The 23,079-nt window shown below is 45.7% G+C and overlaps 1 protein-coding gene across 12 annotated transcripts in view; it reads right to left on the reverse strand.

Moving 5' to 3' along the window:
- The window catches only part of Wnk (Wnk kinase), a 407,304-nt gene that overhangs the window by 323,052 nt on the left and 61,173 nt on the right, over positions 1-23,079 (reverse strand). For all 12 annotated transcript variants that reach the window (XR_012885945.1, XR_012885943.1, XM_075872963.1 and 9 more), the window contains exons 4-5: positions 19,314-19,471; positions 4,207-4,295 (exon numbers count right to left, since the gene is read on the reverse strand). Coding sequence is in view for 10 of the 12 variants with exons in the window: in XM_075872963.1 (XP_075729078.1) it covers positions 4,207-4,295; positions 19,314-19,471 (247 nt within the window). In the remaining 2 variants the exon portion in view is untranslated. The remainder of the gene's footprint in view (positions 1-4,206; positions 4,296-19,313; positions 19,472-23,079) is intronic.

Raw genomic sequence — 23,079 nt, forward strand, 5'->3', positions numbered from 1 at the left:
AAGCATTTGCAATGGTTAATTCGAACATATCGCGCTCCGAAAATGTTTTCAGCACCATGCCCAATCCCACAGCGGCACCTCTCAACGCTGCGCGCGAAGAAGGAAAAGAAAAGGAAAGAAAAGACTCTGGCAGATTGTTTACTCTCTCTCAAATGCCGATCTGCGACACGCCTGTTCCACAGGCGTGTCGCAGATCGCGGTTGGGAGCACGGCGCAGTGCCTTTTCAAGGCACTGCGCCGTGCTCCCAACCGGGCTGCAGAAATTGGGTGCTTTTTTTCCTCTTCTAATCACTACCACCACCACACTTTTCCATCTCTGCACGAAGAGACCCTTTTTTTTTTTTTTTTCAAGGCCGCACGTGGAGAGAGAATGAAAAAAAAAAGCTGTCGCGGAGAGTCCTCTTTTTTCAATGCAAAGGGTAGCAGCCATGGTAGCAGCGGAGACGCAGGCATTGCCGTCGTGCCCGTAAGAAGGAAGAAAAGCATTTTCCTTCCTCCATGCCGTCGTAAGATGGAAATCACTTTGCACCGCGGCGCCGCTTCTCAGAAATGTGACCCGCTGAGTGCTTCCTCAATCCTCTTCACTGGCTGTGTGAGAAGGACGGCTCTCTCGGCCGCGTGGGGCGTGGCTATAAGGTCAGCGCAGAAAATTTGAAAGAGCCGCGCCGAACGAGCGTCAAACTCCGCAGAAAACGATATACTTAACACACTAGGTCAGTTCTTGTTTGATGGACTATTTTATAGACTAATTTAGTTCGTTATATCCATTTACCAATCAGTTTTACTTCGTTACAAAGAGGTTTAAAATGCATGGTTCTCAATGAAGTTTTCAAGGGGAATTTCATTTACTTCGTTATATCCATTATTTCATTATATCCCATTACGTTATAACGAGGTATGAGTGTATTACGGTCGCAATATTCAAATATTCACACACCCCTAATCTCCAGCGATGTCGATCGACGCATCTGGTCGTTAGAGTTACTACCGTATATGCTATCTTTAGGAAAGGTAGCATATACAGCAACTCTACAGCAACCACCAAGGAGGAGCCCAAAGGGGAGCCGCGAATACAGCGTGACAATGAAATAACGAAACAAGCGAAAGGTGCCAGTTACAGCACCATTTCAAAAAAAATCTTGCGCCTTCTGTTGCCAGCTCGTGCAGAACTGCAACACCATTTTGAACTCTGGGTGGTTTAGGGGCCCTTGAAGGCAGCTTGCTTACAATGCAGCACCTTGTCTCACTCTCCAACTGAGTACAAGAAGGTCGCTTGATTGTGAACAAATTATGGTTCCTAGATGCAAAATAAACCCTACCACACAGCCTTTTTGAATATATGGTCATTGCACCTCCTCTTCAAAAACAATAACTTCTGCTTATTTTCTTAACATCACTGTGAGAAGACATATACGACAACCAGCAGACAATCAAGGTAAACAAATGCTCCCACACTATCTTAGCAAAACACTGTATTATCAGTTTCTAAATTCTTTTCACCTTTTCTTCAATAAAACTGCTGCATTCCCCGTTATGTTTTTTTGATTTCTTTTTAGTGCCTATTTTAGTGTTGTAATGTGGATGACGTGACGCATGGGCGCGCGTTCGGCTAGCAGAGGAGGAGAAAGACGAAGCAAGATGGAAAAACCCACAAACAATCAGTCTATTTCTCTCGTTACAATGTATACGCACTCTGTTTATGTATATTATGGTAATGGGAACCCTTGATTTACACCACAATTCTACCTTGTTTTGTTGAGTTTGATTCAAAGCTTCACAATTACATTCCATACCACAGCTTTTATCATTTAGAATGAACAAGTGTTCTTAAAATGCAAACAATGAAAATATTGTGAAATAAGCTCAAGCTCCTAACACACGGTCATTCTTGGACTTCAGACCTACTGAATCACTGCTCTTCATATGTATAGCAAAACAACACCACGGCAATTGTCTAGTACATTTCCGTAGCATCATTTTAATTAGTAAGTGGGTATTTTGTATTTATTATGAGCATTGCAATAAATTTTCAAGCAACACTCAGCAATGTACATGGCACTGCCTGCCAGTACTGCTTTTTCCGAGTTGCGTTCATTCCTCGAACAAGACCTGAGTGTGCATCATTGTGAAGCAACCTTACTTTCAGTGCTTTCATGTTAGTCTGTTTATGTTTCACCTGCTAGGAATGTCGCACTAAAAGTATATGTGCTAACACTACATTTTATGTACAGTGCGGTCCACTGTTAAAAGGAACACCACAATTAGCACCGTCCATATTACCGGCCTTTTAACAGCGAGTGGATTGGGAAATAATGTTCATGCATGGCACTAGTCAGAACTGTCAGAACTGTCATTCACCAATAGTCTGACGCAAATCAAAGTCATTACGCTGTTGCAAGAGAGTGAAATCCAAACACGCTGTGCACGCAAGTGTTGCCTTTAACAGTGGTCCCATCTGTACACGTTTACGTCAAGGCAAACAACAAAAACAGATGTCTAGCATCACTCCCTTTGTTCTGCCAGACTGACAGGTGCATGTCTTTAGACTGATGGAGTGGGGCAGCCATGTGCGACTGCTTTGTTTTACTACCACGAGCTAGTTGCTCCGAGGTACTCTACTTTGCGACGATGACTCAATACTGACAACATGCTGACCCGAAATTGACCACTTTATCCAAATGCACAAACAGGACTCATCAGAACCAAGGAAAGCCTCATCAACATGCTCATGTTATTCGTTGAGCATAAGGTCAAAATGAGTCGTGCTCATGGAACACACCGTCATGACGTGGCATACATTTATTAATGGCTTTTACAACGCCTAAGAACTCAAAGGTGAAAAGACAAATAATGCTGAGCACACTAAACAACGTAACAGATACTGTGAATGTGCAGTAGCTAGCATTAAGTTCACCCGTGGGAAATAGGTCTAGAAGTCGTCCCCACGAGCATCCCTCGAGAGACAGCCGTCCAACTCACTCAGCCTCAGATTAGGCCGTCAGTCTGAGCAGAAATATTTTGGCGAGTTTGCATGAGTTCGGTTGAAAAAAATTTTTGCGAGTCCGAGCAAGTACAAAGCGCACGATATATTTCTTGAGCGATACCACTTTTTTTTTGCTCATCTTCAGTATTACTATCGGCCTTACCTGGATGCACATTCATCCTCGCATCTACATATTCTAAAGCAGTGTCTTTATTACAATATTTATTGATCAGAGGTGCAAATTACATAAGGGAGGGATTTGACACCGCTCCCCAAGGCAGTTTCTTGATAAATCTGTCTTATGTTGTCATCTCTTTTCAAAAAAATCACCTTGCCGGTTTGTGATAACTGAAGGTACAATATAGAAAGGCGCCAAAAACCGATTACACGAGATGTTTTGAACGTCATGGTAGAAAAACATAATTACGAGTCTTCGTACTCTCTCAGACTAAGATCGTAAGTGAGTCCGGGGAGTAATGTTTTGGCGAGTTCGAATCTGAGTGAGTCCAGTTGAAATTTTTCGTGAGTACTCCGAGTGAGTCCTATATATTTCATGAGTGAGTCTGAGTGAACTCCACAAGTTTTGAGGACCTAGGGCTGCTGGCACCGCCACGCCAAAGTTACGTTGAGTCAGTACAGAGCCATCGTTTGCTCTGCGACATTTAAGCAAGCTACGACTAATCCGCCAAACGCTTGTGCACCACGAGGGGAACACGACTTTACAGGGGTTGTGACAACTTTTTCGTTCCTGCCTCATGAGCCAAATTATTTTACTTCAATGGTACCCTTCAATTGGTTAAAATACTGTAAACGTGAACCCGTGCATGAGAAATAACAGTGATGTCGGAAACTTCTGAAGAGAATCTGGTGCCAGCAGTAAGCTATGCACACAGTTGGTACTACACATACCTTTACATATGACATTGTGTGCACAGGACAGTGCGTGACAATTCAAGCATGCTTGTTTACTGTAGCAATGTTGTATCAGTCAGCAGAACTCGTATATGCTTTAATTAATAGTTTCATTCTGCTGCCCTCTGCAGTTTTGGTAGGGGTCAGGTCAACCGGTACTGCCAGAGAGAAAGCCAAAATGAAAGGGCATTGCCTGACCTAGGGGAATGGCACATACACTGTCGCATCGTGAAAAAGGCAAATCCATAAACTGGCCTAGATGCCACACTGGGCATGTTGTGGTGTTTAGAGTGATTTATAAGGGGGCTCACCTTTCCTCTTTTCTGAGCCGTATGCACTGGCCGATGATGTCTCGTAGCTCTGCACTCTCCACCTTGTCAAAGCACTGGGGCCGCACACCCTAGGAGAAAGCAGTCTCGCTGTTGTTACACGCTCACCCTAATTCTCAACAAAGGTTCTTTAGCTAAATCCCTTAGTGAGCTTTCTGGCTGACTCATTCATTCCCTGCAGTTTGGTCACACAGCTCATTCTCATTGGCTTGCTTTGACCATAAACACTGAACCATAAACACCGCTTGTCAGTTGATCGACGGCCGACGCTCTGTTCACCGCTATCAGAGCCAGTGTGTATTGCTGTAGTCTGACCTCCAGTTTTCAGGCCAGAAGTTCAGCCAAATAAAGAGCTTCTTTTTTGGCATGCCGTCTGCCGCCTTTGGCCAAGTCACAACTACTTGACATCTGACACGGTGGAGGTGCTGTTCATTCGTGTTCCGGGCGCCCCTTGTCAAGCTGTGAACCCAGCCGAACTACTCAAGAAATAACAGACAACACAGAGGAGAGTTGAGCCAGCTGCAAATTACAAGATCTGCCACCACAATTAGGACTTCTGCCTGACAAGCCAAGTACCACAACGGCAAAGATGAGAGGCATCACGACGGCCGCTGCGTCACCTCAAAGAGTCATCACGAATCGACCAAGAGAACGGCCAACTTTCCGAAAGACCCGAAAAGCTGGTTGGAAAAATACAACCGAGTTACCCAATTCAACCACTGGGACCGTGACGAGAAGCTTCATCACGTATACTTTGCCCTTGAAGATGGAGCCAGGACTTGGTTGGAAAACAGAGAGGCTACCACGAGGACCTGGGATCTATTTAACGCCTCGTTCCTCGGAACCTTCACCACTGTCGTGCGTAAGGAAAGTGTGCAAACCCTTCTGGAAAGCGGTGTACAGCTCCCAAACAAAACAAAAACGTTGGTATGTACACTGAAGAAATGACCCGCATGTTCCGTCACGCCGACCCTCCCAAGTCTGAGAAGAAACTCTGGCTCCTCACAACGCCACACCGCAACACAACTACAACGCAAGGCGACGAACTAGCAACCTCGAGGTTCTCATCGACGGCCACTACGTCGCCGCGAAGCTGAAGAAAGTTAGGACTGCTTGGGAAGGCCCCAAAATACGCACAGCTGAAGTTTACATAGTAAAATCGGCAGAAATCTGCACAGCAAGAGCCATCATTAACAGCCAGATCTATCCCGCTAGCTTCGTAGTCCTACAGCATTGCTCAAGAGATGTCATCATTGGTATGGACTTCTTAAGCCTCCATGGCGCAGTCATCGACATGAGAACAGTCAATAACACTATCCACAAAACAAGCACTACCGCCACACATACCACCAGGAAACCATGCCTTGAATGTGCTGGAAGTATAAGTCACCATTCTACCTCGCTACAGCGTCAATATTTCAGTCTGCACTCCGAAAACAGCAGACGTGGAAGGCGTCGTTGAAAGCAGTCAACACCTGTTGGTCACCCGCGATGCAATGAATCTGCTGAGCTGCGGGGAGGCAAAGCAACAAGTACACAGACTTAAACAAAGGCACAAAAGTCACCGGTGCTTTCACCCTCACAGATTGAGCAAAACCTGCTCCGAGGAACCAAGCCCCTCCCTCGGCTTTTGACATTGATCCGAGCCATCCAAAGTATATGAAAGAACAGCTCAGGACACTGCTTCTGCAATGCAAAAATTGCTTTTCATCACCGTCGAAAATTCGGCAGACCCCAGTCGCAAACCATCCCATCATCACAAATAAAAATGCTCGACCACTCCAGCAGAGCCCGTAGAGTGCTTGAACGCGAGATTGTGAGGCTGTAAAGATACAAGTAAACGAAATGCTATGCGATGACATCATCCAGATATCCATGAGTCCGTAGGCATGCCCCGTGGTATTAGTGAAGAAAGATGAAACCCTACAATTCTGCGTGGATTATCAGCGCCAAAACAAAAACCCCCCAAACAAACACAGCATATCCATGAAGTGAAGGATGATGAGTGGGGCAAAGCTTCGAAGGGTTTTATCAGTAAACCATGAATCATCCGTCCGTCCGTCTGTCCATCTGTCCGTTTGTCATCTGTCTGTCTATTCATCCGTCAATCTGTCTGTCCCTCCGTCTGTCTGCATGTCCGTTTGTCTGTCTGTCCATCCGTTTGTCTGTCTGTCCATCCGTTCCGTACATTCGTCTGTCCATCCGTCCGTCCATCTAGTGAACACTCCTAGTACCGCCATCTCGCATCTTTTCATCATATATTCATCATATACAAGTATCGCCCCGCCACCCACTGGACATTACAAAGACTAAAACGACAGGTGGCTACTACATACAGAAGATGCACGATCCACGCCTTAAGGGGAGACGCGGGTCGAAAAGTCGCGGTTTTCCGGAAAATTTTCGCTTTTTTTTTCCGGCTGTATTGGCATCCTTGGACTATAATCTATTACTTCTGAAAATATCAAGCTGAAATTCGCACGAGAAATTATCAAAAAATGCTTCTAAGTGGGCAGAGGTGACGCGAGAAATGCGCGAAAGTCGCGAAAAACGGCGAAGTTCGCGTCGTCCTGTCGCGAAAACGACGCGTTGGCCGCCATTTGCAATCGTGCACGCATGCTGCGAAGGCTGTATCCTTCATAATCCACCAGTAGCCAGTCTCGTGCCTTCACGCAGAATAAACAAAAAACGAGAAAAACAACGCGTACGTCACGCGTTTTGAATATCGCGGCACACAGCGCGAGGCCGCCATTGGACGGCGGTGCGCTCCACGCTCCTCCCCCTCCTATCTCTCCGGCAAAAGAGCGAAGCCTCGGACGTCGCGATCGAGTTTTTCTGCGTTTCTCTGCATTTTTGCGTCATGGCAAGCCCGAAGAAGTGCAGTTCAGATAATCGAAAGTTCAGAACTCGCCACAAGTATCGAGGGAAACGGCGTCGGACGCTTCGCAAAGCGACAGCGAACGACGATGTCGCCCCCGACCAACGCCTCGACGCTCCGACTTCGGATAAGCCTAACACCGTCACCGAACCCTGCGACAGTGGTTGTGAAATAGCTGCTGCCGTGGAATTCGTCAGTGCATCCCAAAGGAAGATTGGATTCTTCAAGAGTGAACGTAGACCGGTAGATGCTGCTACTGCGAACATGCTGCTTTGCGAAATCGATGCGCTGACGGCACTTGTGGCGGGTGCGCAATGCCCAACCTGCCGCGAACGGAAGCTCGGCGTGCGAGAGGCAGCTGGAAAGCGCAAAGGACTTTCGGCATTCCTCGAACTGTGCTGTCAAAATTCTGATTGCCCTGAATCTGCACTTTCGTTCATGCACACGTCGAGACGTACTGCTTCGGCCGGGGACCAAGGAACGAGCGCTCGTTTTGACAGCGGCAGCTCGCGTGACAGCTTTGCTGTAAACGTGAAGGCAGTTCTGGCAGCACGCGCTATAGGCGCAGGCCACGACCAATTTTTACGATTTTGTGCGATTCTCGGTCTTCCGAGCCCGATGCATCACAAGACACTCAACGGCATTTGCAAGAAGCTCCATGGTGCGGCGATGACGGCAGTGAGCAAAAACTTGCACCAGGCACGAAACATCACGAAGGACGCAGTCAGCGGCAGAGATGTGCCAGTCATGTTTGATGGCACCTGGCAGAAAAGAGGTCATAAAAGCCACAATGGAGTGGGCACAGTCGTGTCCCTGGACACGGGGCTCTGCCTCGATTTTGAAGTTCTTTCGAACTACTGCCATGCTTGCAGTATACACAGGGACCTTGGGGAGGATGAAGAGATATGGCGAGCTTTTCATCTTCCAGTTTGCCAAAAAAACACTGACTGCTCATCCCATGCAATGGAACCTGCGGCAGCTGTCAATATATGGCAGAGGACCTTGTCTTATGAAACTCCACTGCGATTCACCAGCTTCCTAAGTGATGGTGACAGCAAGGCCTACACGGCAGTCTGCGAGGCAAATGTATACTGTGACACCCCCATTGACAAAGAAGAGTGCACGAACCACGTTGTAAAGCGCTTGGGAACTGCCCTACGGAAATTGGCAACGCCACTGCCACGAGGCGAAAAACTGAAAGATGCGACAATAATAAAACTACAAACATATTACAAGATCGCCATCACGAGCAACAAGGACAGTGTCCGAAATATGTACACTGCCATATGGGCATCGTATTTTCATTGCTGCTCCAGTGATGGTGCCAGTAGCCACAACTTTTGCCCCGCGGGACCAAATTCGTGGTGCAAGCACAAGCGTGCGGAAGCACTGGGGGAGCCTGCACCACGCCACACCCCACTGTTGACGAAGGCTCAAGGATTGACAATTATGCCTATCTACAAGTACCTTACAGAGGAGAAACTCCTTATTCGGTGCCTTCATGGCAAGACACAGGATGCAGCCGAATCGCTGAACAGCAAGATATGGCTGCTATGTCCAAAAACAAAGTTCGCCTCCAGAACAACTGTGGAGACAGCCACCGCTCTTGCTGTACTCTGGTACAACAAAGGCCACAGGGGCTTTGAAGAAGTGCTCGAAGGCATTGGAATTCTCCCCTCACAAGATCTGGCCACACATGGTGACCACTGTGACGTCATGCGCATCAGGAAGATGAACCTGAAGCAAACTGCAGAAGCGAGGGCACACCGTCGCAACACAGCGAAGAGAGCTCGTGTTGAGGACACTGACCGCAAGAGCTGTGAAGGACCAAGCTATGGTGCAGGGGACTTCTAGACACTTCCAGTGCATTCAAGGCAAGGTACTTTTCATTGTGCCCCAATTTGATGCAAAAAGAATGATTTCCTAATAAATGCCAACTTTGCGAACTTTCAAACTTGTTTTTCTCATTTTCATTTTTTCTGACAGTTTCACGTTTTCCGGGCAGCCTTTCAGAAACTTATATTCATTGTATAGTAACGAAACTTGGCACACATATTCTTCAACACATGCAGAATGCAAACATCCACTCTAAATTGCAATGCCTACCAGCATTAGTTCTGAAAATATTAGCTTATTGTTTCAAGGGAGATTGAAAATAATAAGTCATTCAATACAATTTTTTTTTCTTGGTTCCAATATTTCTGTGACATATCTATATAGATATTTGCACTTTTCAATCTACCAAGAGTCAAATAAGATCAGACACAGTGCTTTTACTGAAAGTTTAGTACATAAAAGAGTGCCCGCAAAAAATGTAACTTTTTCCTATTGTTTATAGCATAACTCAATAATTATAGCAGCTACACAAAAAATGATTGCATATTTCAAATCTGCATGAAAAACTATACTAATAACAAACTTTTCAAGTCTCTATTACTAGAAATAAAAAAAAAACTTTTTCGAGGAGCGTCTCCCCTTAAGCTTCGCCCTTAGAAAGACGTGTATCACCTCCCATGAATAGACAACACGCTGGATCGACTTCACAACACAAAGCACTTTTCGTTGATGGACCTCAAGACTGGCTTCCATTATTGGCAAATCGAAGTCGATGAGAGAGACTGAGAGAAGACTGCGTTTATAACACCAGACAGCCTCTTTGAGCTCAAGGTCGTGCCCTTCAGTTTTTGCTCGATGCCTGCGACTTTTTAACGTGTTATTTATTTCATTTCAAAATACTGCCAATCCCTCAAAGGGATTATTACAGGGGTGGGAGTTGATTTATACATGAATGTACAGAAGTAATGCGGAGAGCATATTATGCGCTCTGTAATAAATAGACATATACACGTATAAACGAAAAGACACACTCTAAATTTACACACAGCAAGAGATTAAAACAAGCATACTACATCCATATCACAATAACAATAACCAGAGTGACATGTGTCTGTGTCACACAGCTCTCTCCACGAGTTCAGAGAATAATTCTAGCGTAGGCTGAGTAACAGTAATTTCATCTAAGGCATTCCAGTCTCTTACAACTCGTGGAAAAAAAGAGAAGCGAAATACATTATTAGTAGGACGAAATTCTTCTAACGTGAATTTGTGTTTGTGTCGCGTTTCTCTGGCAGAGCTGTATGTAACAAATGACCTGGGGTTGATCTTAAAATTATTTTTTAACAACAAATATAGGAATTTCAATCTGTGCACTCTCGCTCGGTTAGACAAGGTAGTGAGACCAGCCTGCCGAAGAAGTTCTGTTGGGGAATCGCTACGCCTGTAGCGATTGAAAATAAAACGGACAGCTTTCCTTTGTACGCGCTCAAGCGCAGCGATGTTGTATTTAGTGTGTGGAAACCACGTAATACTGGCGTATTCCAATGTCGGTCGGATAAGACTGGTGTAGGCAAGAGAACGTGTTTCAAAGGTAGATCCGGCAAGCGATCGTTTGAGAAAGAACAATTTATTCATTGCTTTTTTAGAAATTTGCTGCACATGCGCATTCCAGCTTAGGTCACTGCTTATCGTTACACCCAGATATTTGTACTGTGAAACATTTCGTAGTGGGGTGCCGTTGATACTGTAAGGAAAGGTAAGTGTTGATTTTTTGTTAGTAATGTTCATGTAGACTGTCTTTTCTGCATTTAACACCATTTGCCAGTCTGAGCACCATTGAGACACTTTGTACAGAGAATTACTAAGTTTTGTTTGGTCATCTTCAGTTTTGATTGTGTGGTACAGTACACAGTCATCTGCAAATAATCTAATGTTTACGTCGACGTGCTTAGTAATATCGTTTATATATAGTAAGAATAGCATCGGGGCTAATACAGAACCCTGCGGTACACCAGATAGAACGGGAACAGTATCAGATACATGGGCATTGTACTGTACGTACTGATAACGGTCTGAAAGATAATCTTCAATCCAACGTGTGAGTGGTCCTTCGCCTAATAGACATCTTAGTTTATAGTTAAGCTTCAGGTGGGAAACCCGGTCGAAAGCCTTTGAAAAGTCCATAAATATTACATCTGTTTGTAGTTGGCTGTTAACATCTTTGGCAAAGTCATGAAGCGTTTCTACTAATTGAGTAACGGTCGACAGGCCACTGCGGAACCCATGCTGATTGGAGTGTAATATGTTGTGACTTTCGACAAACTCTGTTAAATATTTCAGGATGATATGTTCCAGTATTTTGCAAGATGTGCATGTCAGAGATATGGGCCTGTAGTTAGCAGGGGAAAACGTATCACCTGATTTATGCACGGGTATTATCTTTGCTAATTTCCAGTCAGCTGGAAGATGACCAACGCGAAGTGACTTTAAATATATTAGCTGAAGGAATTTGCTTACAGGCTCAGCGTACCGCTTTAAAAAGGCATTTGGAATGTCATCTGGACCAGTGCTTTTCTTTTCGTCGAGGTTTAGCAAGAGGGATAATACACCCGCCTGCGATATGAAGGGGGTATCTAATGGTGTATCTACGCCACTTGGTCTGAACTGGTCGCGTTGAAGTAGGCCATTATCAGCGGTGAAAACAGACTGAAAGTAGCTGTTGAAATGATCGGCTGTCTGTTTTCCTCCCGGGGTAGGCGTATAGGCTTTGTTAGTATGTTTCACACTTATGTATCGCCAGAACTTATGAGGCGCTGTTTTGATAAAACTGTGTAAAGAGTGACTGAGAAAGCGCTTTTTTGCCAAATTCACTTGTTTCTTAAGGGACCTAGCTAGTGCAGGGATTTCCGACGCAATACAACTGCGTGGGTGAACTTTCTGAGCTTTTCTGAGCCTTTTTAGTTTACGCTTCATATGAATTATGTCGCGCGTGATCCATGGATTGTGCTTTTTGATGCTTTTTGTAACTGTTGGAACAAAGTTGTCTATGCAGTGCCTGACAATATTACTGAATGTTGACCATATCATATTTACCGTTGAGTGTTCATTTGAGTAGAGGTCCAAAAAGTTGGAAAATTCGAGAGCAAGGTATGTCATGATGGCAGCGTCGTCCGCTCTTTTAAAAGCAGGTACCCGTTTTGTTGTAGCTTTCGTATGAATAGCGTTTGGATATTGCAAACAACACGAGACTATTTTATGATCAGATAGGCCTTCTAATGTTTCTACGTTAATAGGATATTTTAAAAAGTGATCACTTACAAAAAAAAGATCTAGAATAGAAGCGAAAGAGCCTTGATTACGTGTAGGAACTGTAACAACTTGTGTGAGGTTAAATGTGAACATGATATCAGCAAGCACGTTGCCAGTCTTCGTCGCCAGATTCAGCGAGTCCCATTTCACTTCAGGCAGGTTAAATCACCTTCAGGCAGGTTAAAATCACCGTGTTATGGATACAGTACTGACAGGATTGAAGGGGCAGACTTGCCTCGTGTACTTCAACGACGTCATTTCGCTTACCTCGGGCTTCAACGAGCATCTCCAGTACCTTGATACTGTACTTCAAACTATTAGGCTCTCTGAACTAACCCTGAAGCCAGAAAACTGCAGATTTGGGTACAAGAAGCTCTTGTTCCTGGGAAATGCGATTAGCAATTGTGGATTCTTTCCCAACCCACAGAAAAGAGCCACCATCATCAACCTCCCACTGCCCACCGATAAGAAGGCAGTACGCTGATTTCTGGGCCTGTGCGACTATACAGACAATTTGTCAAAAACTTCGTCTGCATTGCCAAGCCACTCACTAACATCACCAGAACCGACATGGAGATCAAGTGTGAAACGCAGCAAGAGGAAGCATTTCGGGAACTAAAACGACACCAACAGACAGCTCCATTAGTTACGAATTCGCTGAGACAAAAATACATAACGACACAAGCAGTGTAGGACTCGGTGCCGTTCTTGTGCAGAGGACTAATACACTGAAAAGGATTATTAGTTAGGCTATCCAAGGCAGAAGCCTTGGATTCCGCAATAGAAAGAGAAAGCCTTGCCATCATCTGGGCTTCGTCGAAGTTTAGCCCTTGCCCTTAAAGGGGCCCTGCGACATTATTTCAGCATGTATATTTCATAGGTTCTTCTGGTGCTGTGGAAGGCGCCGATATCATTGTGCACATGGCAACACCGAAATCGGCCCTGTTATAATTTGATTTCACAGGACAAACTACCTTGATTTCAGGCTATGGCGACACACATCGGCTATTTTTGTTATGGGAAGTGGCGTCGTGTCATGTGATGTCACGACAAACACCGTTCGCTTTTGTATGGCTTGACGCGAGAAATAGCATCCAATACTTACATTGGGGTAGCTAGACGATACGAGTGAATACTAAAAACAGCAAAAACATTTTTTATATACAACAGAAAGAAATTATTCCTTTTTCTAAATTATGTATTTTCAGAACAACGAAAACAACACTTATAGCCTGCGATTGAGGCTACAATACACCAGCAACCATAAGTGGGAACGCATGCCGCGTTTTTAGCGAGCTGAAAATGCGACAGGCAGTGGGCGCCGGCGTCGCCAAAAAATGGGTCTTGCATTCAAGCTGAGAAGTGACCCTGTCTAAAGCGTATGTGCGTATCTTACACAGTGTGACTTTGGGAACCTCTGCTATCCGATGCACGTGGTTTGTAGTAACAATGCCAACATCATCATCATCAGTCTGACTACGTCCACTGCAGGACAAAGGCCTCTCCCATGTTCCGCCAGTTAACCCGGTCCTGAGCTTGTTGCTGCCAATTTATACTCGCAAACTTCTTAATCTCATCTGCCCACCTAACCTTCTGTCTCCCCCAAAACCGCTTCCCTTCTCTGGGAATCCAGTTTGTTACCCTTAATGACCAGCTGTTATCCTTTCTACGCGCTACATGCCTGGCCCATGTCCATTTCTTCTTCTTTATTTCAACTATGATATCCTTAACCCCCGTTCGTCCCCTAATCCACTCTGCTCTCTTCTTGTCTCTTATGGTTACACCTACCATTTTTTTTTTCCATTGCTCGCTGCGTCGTCCTCAATTTAAGCTGAACCCTCTTCGTAAGTCTCCAGGTTTCTGCTCCGTAGCTAAGAACCGGCAAAATACAGCTGTTATATACCTTCCTCTTGAGGGATAGTGGCAATCTACCTGTCATAATTTGAGAGTGCTTGGCGAATGTGCTCCACCCCATTCTTATTCTTCTAGTTACTTCAATCTCGTGGTTCGGCTCTGTGGTTATCACCTGCCCTAAGTAGACATAGTCTTTTACAACTTGAAGTGCACTATTACCTATCTCGAAGCGCTGCTCTTTTGCAAGGTTGTTGTACATTTTCGTTTTCTGCAGATTAACTTTAAGACCCACCTTTCTGCTCTCCTTGTCCAACTCCGTAATCATGAGTTGCAATTCGTCCCCTGAGTTACTCAGCAATGCAATGTCATTGACGAAGCGCAGGTTACTAAGGTATTCGCATTAACTCTTATCCCTAACTGCTCCCATTCTAGGCTTCTGAAAACCTCCTGTAAGCACGCGGTAAATAGCATTGGGGAGATAGTGTCCCCCTGCCTTACACCCTTCTTGATAGGTATTCTGTTGCTTTCTTTATGAAGCACTAAGGTAGCAGTTGATCTCCTGTAGATTTCTTCCAGAATGTTTATATATACTTCATCTACGCCCTGCTTCCGCAGTGTCCGCATGACTGCTGATATTTCTACTGAATGAAACGCCTTCTCGTAATCTATGAAGGCTATGTATAGTGGTTGGTTATATTCTGCGCATTTCTATATTACCTTATTGATAGTATGAATGTGGTCGATTGTTGAGTAGCCTGTTCGAAATCCTGTTTGATCCTTTGGTTGATTGAATCCGAATCTTTTCTTTACTCTGTTAGCAATTACCTTTGTAAATAGCTTGTATACTACAGAGAGCAAGCTGATCGGCCTGTAATTTTTCAAGTCCTTGTCATCTCCTTTCTTACGTATTAAGATGATGTTAGCGTTCTTCAGAGACTCTGGTACTCTTCCCGTCAAGAGACACCTCGTAAACAGGGTGGCTAGTTTTTTTAACAGAATCTGTCCTCCATCTTTCAGTAGCTCTGATGTTACCTGATCCTCACCAGCAGCTTTGCCTCTTTACATGCTCTCCAAAGCTTTTCTGACTACTTCTATCATTACTGGTGTGGTGTCATCTGGGTTACTGCTAGTTCTTATAGTATTAGGGTCGTGGTTGTATCGGCTACTGTACAGATCTCTGTAAAACTCCTCCGCTATTTTAACTATCCTATCCATATTGGTGGTTATTTTGCCTTGTTTGTCCCTTAGTGCATACATCCGATTTTTGGCTATCCCAAGTTTCCTCTTCACTACTTTGACGCTTCCTCCGCTTTTGAGAGCGTGTTTGATTCTCTCCATGTTATACCTTCTTACATCGCATACCTTAGGCCTATTAATCAACTTCGAAAGTTCTGCCAGTTCTATTTTATCTGTTGTACTTGAGACTTTCATGATTTGATGCTTGTTAATTAGATTCTTCGTTTCCTGGAAAAGCTTGCCAGTGTCCTGTCTAACTACCCTACCTCCACCTTCCACTGCACACTCCGTAGTGATACTCGTCAGATTATCATTCATTGTATCTACGCTAAGGTTGGTTTCCTCAATAAGAGCCGAGTACCTGTTCTGAAGCGAGACTCTGAATTCCTGTACTTTCTCTCTCAGTGCTAGCTCATTGATTGGCTTCTTGCGTATCAGTTTCTGTCGTTCCTTCTTCAAGTCTAGGCGAATTCGAGACCGTACCATTCTATGGTCACTGCATCGTACCTTGCCAACCACTTCCACATCCTGCACGATTCCTGGGTGTGCACTCTCATTATAAAGTCTATTTCGTTCTTATTTTCGCCATTAGGGCTCCTACATGTCCACTTGCGGTTTCCTCGTTTTCGGTAGAAGGTATTCAAAATCCGTAAATTATTGCGTTCTGCGAATTCTACTAGTAGTTCTCCTCTGGCGTTTCTAGTACCAATGCCATAATCTCCTACTGCCTGGTCTCCAGCCTGCTTCTTCCCTACCTTTGCATTAAAGTCGCCCATCACTATAGTATACTGTGTTTTTACCTTACTCATTGCCGATTCCACGTCTTCATAGAAGCTTTCAACTGAAGCGTCATCATGGCTGGATGTAGGCGCGTAAGCCTGTACCACCTTCATCTTGTATCTTTTATTCAGTTTAATTACGATACCTACCACCCTTTCAATAATGCTTTATGTTGCCAGCTATGTTTCTGTGAATTAGGAACCCCACTCCCAGTTCTCTTCTGTCTGCCAAGCCCCGATGGCAAAGGACGTGCCCATTCTGTAGCACAGTATAGGCCTCATCTGTCCTCCTAACCTCACTGAGCCCTATTATATCCCATTTAACACCCTCTAGCTCCTCGAATAGTACAGCTAGACTTCCCTCACTAGATAAGGTTCTAGCGTTAAACATTGCCAAGTTCAAGTTCCAATGGCAGCCTGTCCGGATCCAGAGATTCTTAGCACCCTCTGCTGCGTTGCAGGTCTGACCGCCGCCGTGGTCAGTTGCTGCGCAGCTGCTGGGGACTGAGGGCCGTGAGTTATTTAACGTATGCATGTGAGAGGTAGTGGCCAGATACTGCACCAGGGTGGCCAATCCTTCTCTGGTAAGGGAGTGTGTTCCCGGCAGTAGTTATCGGTGAGGCCGCACTCCACGCCTCTTAATGCAGTTCGATCACCCCGCGGATTTTTTTTTATCCGGTTGGGAACTGTGCGGCACCGGGATTCGAACCACGGACCTTTTGCATGCAAGGCAGATGCTCTAACCACTACGCCATCGCTGCCCTCACAATGCCAACAACGCCGTCAAAAAGAGCGGTAGCGATTATTCCTTTTTCTAAATGATGTATTTTCAGAACAACGAAAACAACACTTATAGCCTGCGATTGAGGCTACAATACGCCAGCAACCATAAGTGGGAACGCATGCCGCGTTTTTAGCGAACTGAAAGTGCGACAGTCGGTGGGCGCCGGGGTAGCCGTAGAATGCATCTTGCATTCAAGCCGAGAAGTGACCCCGTCTAAAGCATATGTGCGTATCTTACACAGAGTGACTGTGGGAGCGTCTGCTACCCGATGCACGTGGTTCGTAGTAACAATGCCAACAACGCCATCAAAAATAGAGGTAGCGAGGTATTGTGTAAAGGCCACAATAAGGTGACATTTCCGGAAGGTTTTTATGAAATGCGTCGTGTGATTGCAAGCGATCTTTAACGTCAGCAGGCAAGTGAAATGCAAAAGAGAACGTTTCTCGTCGTCGTCTGCTCGAGTTCTGAACTTTGAGGACTCATAACTTCACTTTCCGTGCACCAATTTCCATAACTTTTGTTGCATTCGTCTCAGTAATCATCGCTATACGCGTTCCGGTGCTAAGTCTTTGCCAAAAGTGTCGCAGGGCTCCTTTAAGGCCCTTCAATGTTGTGAGCAACCACCACACCTTGTGTTGGCTAGCTACACTGAAGAACCCTTCAAGTCACTTCGCACGATGGATCCTGAGACTTCAAGAATATAACATTTAATATTGTTTACAAGTCCAGCAAAAAACACTCTGATACAAACTACCTGTCTCGGGCCCCCGACGACCCATCGCCGCCTGACGACCTGGATGACGACTGCTTCTTGAGAACAATAACTGCCAACGACATCACTGAATGAGAACGAGCTAACTCGGAACTTGGGGGCCTACTGGAACACCTCAAGCGCAGGACCACTGCTGTTCCAAAGGTATTCAGGTGGACACTTGCATAGTTCTTGCTGAGAAATGGCCTCCTTCAAAAGAACTTGCCTTTTCAAGCCAAGTACCTTTTTGTAGTGCCTTCAGCTCTGTGACCAGAACTCCTCGAGGCCTTGCACAAGGATCCGACTGCAGGACCTAGGTGTTTCCTGCATGCTCGTGAGGATACAAAAAAGGTACTACGGGCCACGACGTACAGCCGACATCACTCGTTATGTGAGAACATGCTGAGATTGTCAGCAACGCAAGACATTGCCGACAAGGCCCGCAGCAGTTCTGCGGCCCATTGAACCACGTCACCGACCGTTCCAGCAAATCGGTAAGGACCTACTTGAGCCGTTCCTGACGTTTGCTGTTGGAAACAAGTGAATCATCATAGCTAATGACTACCATACCTGCTAGGCCGAGACAAAAGCTCTGCCTAAAGGAGGTGCATCTGAAGTAGCCAAGTTTTTCATCAATAACATCGTCCTGTGTCACGGCACCCTAGAGGTCCCTATCAGCACAAAGGTAAAGAATTTGCTGCAGACCTAACTCGGGCAATTTTGGCATACAGCCAGACAAGCCACTGCCAGACGACAGCATACCACCCACGGACCAATAGCCTCACCAAGCGCCTAAACAAGACCATTACCGACATGCTGGCCATGTAGGTCGATATCGAACACAAGACATGGGATGCCATCCTTCTGTACAGGATTTTTGCGTACAACACCCCTGTACAAGAAATGCCGCACATGACGTTTTACAGGTTGGTGTCAACACGGCAACACTATCCAACACTATCCACTTGACACGGCAACACCATCCATGCTGTGGTGCTAGGCGAACCCTCCAACAGTGGTGTATAGCTCCATTTGGGTATTGTTAAGAGTGGGTGTTAGAGGCACATAAACACACACAAGCCACTATCACTGCAAAAATACAATATTTCCAGCTGTAGCGAAAAATCGCTTGAAAAGTCTAATCTACGAATGTTTCACAAGTATCTTTGGATTGGTTCTTCTTGGCTTATTGTGCTCAGCACTCAACAAAATGCCATTCTGCCATGACAATATTACCCCTTTTGAAAGGCATGATTTGTTTAGGGCTTCCAATTTTAAGACATCCCTTTCAATAAATCTGCCACAATTTTTATGGTGCAAAATAAAGAACAATACTAATCTAAGAACAAAAATTACCTCCAACATTTTTTTTTAAATACACCTTAAAAATGTAATCTCAAATTCTAAAAAAAATATTGAGGCTAAATGTTTCATGCCCTGCAAGTATAACTGTACCTGATTCTGCCAGTTAACGCTAGCTGTAAAACTTGCATGACCATAATTGTAGGTCCTAGATACATTTAATGCCATGGATGCTTTTCTAGCTGCAATACCTTAGAAGCAAACCAAACAAAATGTGCTAGAAAAGAAACTGCACTGCTTAAGCAAGTTGGTCTGTCATGCAAACGCACATCTGCAAATAGCGAAAAGACAACGCCATACCGTAGTGACCTTCTTGTAAATCTGGGCCGGCCCGCTGCACTCCGAGTATGGGTACTCTGATGTGGCCATCTCCAGCATGCACATGCCAAAGGCATACACATCCACTGACTCATCGTAGTGCTCCTCGTACATCTCAGGGGCCATGAACTCGGGAGTGCCTGAACAAGACCCACAACACAAACATGTAATACATGGACACGGTTCGCACCATTTCATTTCAGATCGCCAGTTTACTGCACCAACTGAGGCTTTCAAAAAAAGTGGTTTAATCTACCCTAGTTTTGGCATTTCCCGTTTCCTAATGAATAAGCCATCCACTAAAATGTTTGCTTGCCCTGGCAAGATTCTACTTAAGAACAAATTTAGAAGTATGAAGCACCCAGAAAGACACTGCTGTTTAAAATGAGGCAAGGCCCTCTAATGGCACTGAACGAGACTAACTTGAATGGTGCGTTTTTGAAAAAAAGGGGTGGATTCCTCACTGCAGGCACTGCAGTGATTCAGGTACAAGTGACGATGTTTGTAGCACTTGCATGCCCATGTTTCAGGAATTTTCAATTATTAGAACCAGCAGACACCAGCTTCAGGGCTGTGCTGATTGATAGGCTGGCAGATAAGTGTATCTGCCGACCATCAAGTGTCCTGTTCTCCAAGGAGTTAGCCTATCTACACAAAGATAGCTGAATTCGCAGAGTGCTCGTAATGACTATAGCTGAAAAGAGATGCTGCCTATATAAGTGGTTCCCTGTGTGTGTCATGTCTTTCTCAGTCAGTTTTTTTACTTGCACTACGAGAACTTCAGCATGACATGCCCGAAATGCTACGTTCAGAAGTGGAAGTTGACTTTAGTGTATAGCAGCAGCTCAGGTAGCAGAAATAATCCTATTTTGCAGCAGCTTTTGCACGGTAAAAGGGGAGTTTTGGCACAGCTTTCTAGGGCTGAACATTACCGTCAATTGAAATTATTTCTGGCAAAAAAAAATCTTCCCTAAAAATACAGTACTAATAAGCACTTACCACTCACAAGTGTGCACTTGCATCTGTGTTCCCATCATTAGACATCATAGGTGACAGAGAACTCGGAGAAAACAAGGGGCAAGCAATCCTTATCTCATATTTTCATGACCACTTGATAATCGTGGTGCCCTCTGCTTGGCCGAACTTTGCTATCCCCACGATGATTAAACACACTACTGCTCATCTGTGCTTGGTCTGGAGCAAAGTGGGGATGAGCAATTCACACGGCAAATATGCGCGCACGGTACAGTAAGCCGCCCGGCAGCGACGGCGAGGGCTGTATAGGTGCTGTGAGGCACGGAATTAACCAGGAGATGATCAAGTGACCACATGACCGCACTGTGTTTCCATGAAACTGTCAGTTGTCGCTTAGTATCAGCTTGCGGTAGAGAAGAGCACACACCATACTCGTATACCGAGCCCACAAGCAAGGGGCGTGCCTATTACGCGGAGAAAGGTACATTGACGACCAGGCAACTGCCCTTCTTCCTCACTCGACGAATCGCTTCTGCTGTCTTTTTTTTCTTTTATTTTTCCTCGCTCCTGTTGAGTAAGAAGGCTTTGATTTGCAAACATGCAAATATGGTACAGAACTACTGGTCACGGCCAAGTTCGCGGTGCGCCTATAATGGCAGTGCACCCATTATATGAGTAAATACGGCATGTATAGCGGAAAGTCGATAGTGTCCGTTCTGTCGCTATCTCAGTTGCTGTGTATCAACCCCCTGTAATATTCTAGAAATGTTCCTCGGTGTCGCCACTGCGTGCTATAAAGTAATAGTGCGGGAGTGCCAGCCTAGTATCTTTTCCGCATTTTGCCAAAATGGAAGTAAAGACTTTCTGGTGGGTACTTTGAGCAACATCTGCTGTGGTACTGTATTTCTTTATTGTTCGCAATGGCGCACATCAGGATATGCATTTGTACTTGTAAACTCGCACTACCGTTTAGAGAATGATCATGCCGCGTTCCAAATTATCGAGGTTTCACAAATTACTAAATAATTCACAATCAGTCATGTTGGGGCCACCATTTGTATGGGGAACATAAGGCAATAACAGCAATGAGATGAGCACTAGCAAGCCCCAAGCAAGCACCATTAATGAACTGAATTACGTGATCGAACACGGGATATGAATGGGGCCGTGTTCTTTACGTAGTTCTTTGCGTTGTTAGGATGTTTATTGGCGGACACTCGTTGATGATCCACGACAGCGACAGTCAATGCGGAGACCGACTCTCTGCACGAGCTGCTCTTCTTCTTATGAAAAGGGCGACCCGCTAGAAGGCACTGGCGAGGACGACCCACTGTTCGAAGGCTTTGCCACAACTACCCCAGGTACGAAAAGGGAGCCGCCTGGTGACCTAACAGGTGGTTACAATGAGCGGGTCATGATAGGCCTTGAGGCGCTCCATGTTAACAATGTCGCGTCCTCGACGGCGCATGTCCGAAGATGGTTCGATTGGTTCAATCAAGTAGTTGACAGGGGAAGTGCGTTTGACGACACGGTAGGGGCCTTCGTACTTGGGCAATAGTTTTGAAGATAGGCCAGTTGCAGTGGTAGGGATCGAGAGTTAGACGAGCGCTCCAGGGAGGAACGTGGGCGCAGTAGTGCTGGCGTCAGCGCCAATGCTTTTTTGCCGCTCTTGATCGTGCGCAGTAAAGGTCTTTGCAAGCTCTCGACACTCTTCAGCAAGCTTGGCTGTAGCAGAAATAGGTGCCCACTTAGACGGATCTGGCCTGTACGGAAGTATCGTGTCGATGGTGTGCGACGGGCGCCTTCCATATAATAAAAAGAAAGGTGAAAAGCCAGTGGTGCTCTGAGGGGCGGTATTATATGCGTAGGTGACGAAGGGTAGAATGGAATCCCAATTTGTGTGATCGGCGGCGACGCACTTGGAGAGCATGTCGCCGAGCGTACGGTTGAAGCGTTCGGTGAGGCCATTCGTCTGCGAGTGGTAAGCAGCAGTTTTGCGGTGAACAACGTTGCACTCTTTAAGAATGGCTTCAACGACTTCAGACAGGAAGACGCGGCCTCAGTCACTGAGCAGTTCCTGGGGTGGACCGTGTCGCAAAATGAATCGGAGCAGAAAGAAGGCCACATCGCTCGCTGTAGCCGCGGGGAGAGCGGCCGTTTCGGCGTATCACGTGAGGTGGTTCACAGCGACAATGGCCAAGCGGTTACCAGCCGACGTCAGTGGAAGTGGCCCATACAAATCAATGCCAACGCTCCCAAGGGGCCTGGAAGGGCAAGGTAGAGGTTGCAGACCTACCGGTGACAGGTGCGTTGAAGCTTTTCGGCACTGACAATCTATGCAGGAGCGAACAAACTTCTGCACGTAGCGGTACATGCCGCGCCAAAAGTACCGTTGGCAAATGCGGTGGTAAGTATTTGATACACCGGAGTGCGCACATTGCGGAACGAAATGAAAGAACTCGCATATGCCAGAGCGCATACTGCGAGGTATGACTAGTAGCCACTGGCGGCCGTCACCATTGTAATTGCGCCTGTGGAGGAGGTCGTCGCAAACGGCGAAATGGTGGGCTTGACGACGCAACGCGCGAGTGGATCGAGTGGATTGATCAGCCAGCAAGTCTATCAGTGAGGCGATCCATTGATCCTTGTGCTGTTCAGTAGCAATGGTATGAATGCTAATGGAAGAAATGGCAAGGTGAGACGCTGAGTTGTGGGCATTGTCGTCAGGCAAGGGAGAGCGTGACAGGGCGTCGGCGTCAGCATGTTGCCTTCC

The sequence above is a fragment of the Rhipicephalus microplus genome, chromosome 9, assembly GCF_043290135.1.
Source record: "Rhipicephalus microplus isolate Deutch F79 chromosome 9, USDA_Rmic, whole genome shotgun sequence".
NCBI classification, from domain to species: Eukaryota; Metazoa; Arthropoda; class Arachnida; order Ixodida; family Ixodidae; genus Rhipicephalus; species Rhipicephalus microplus.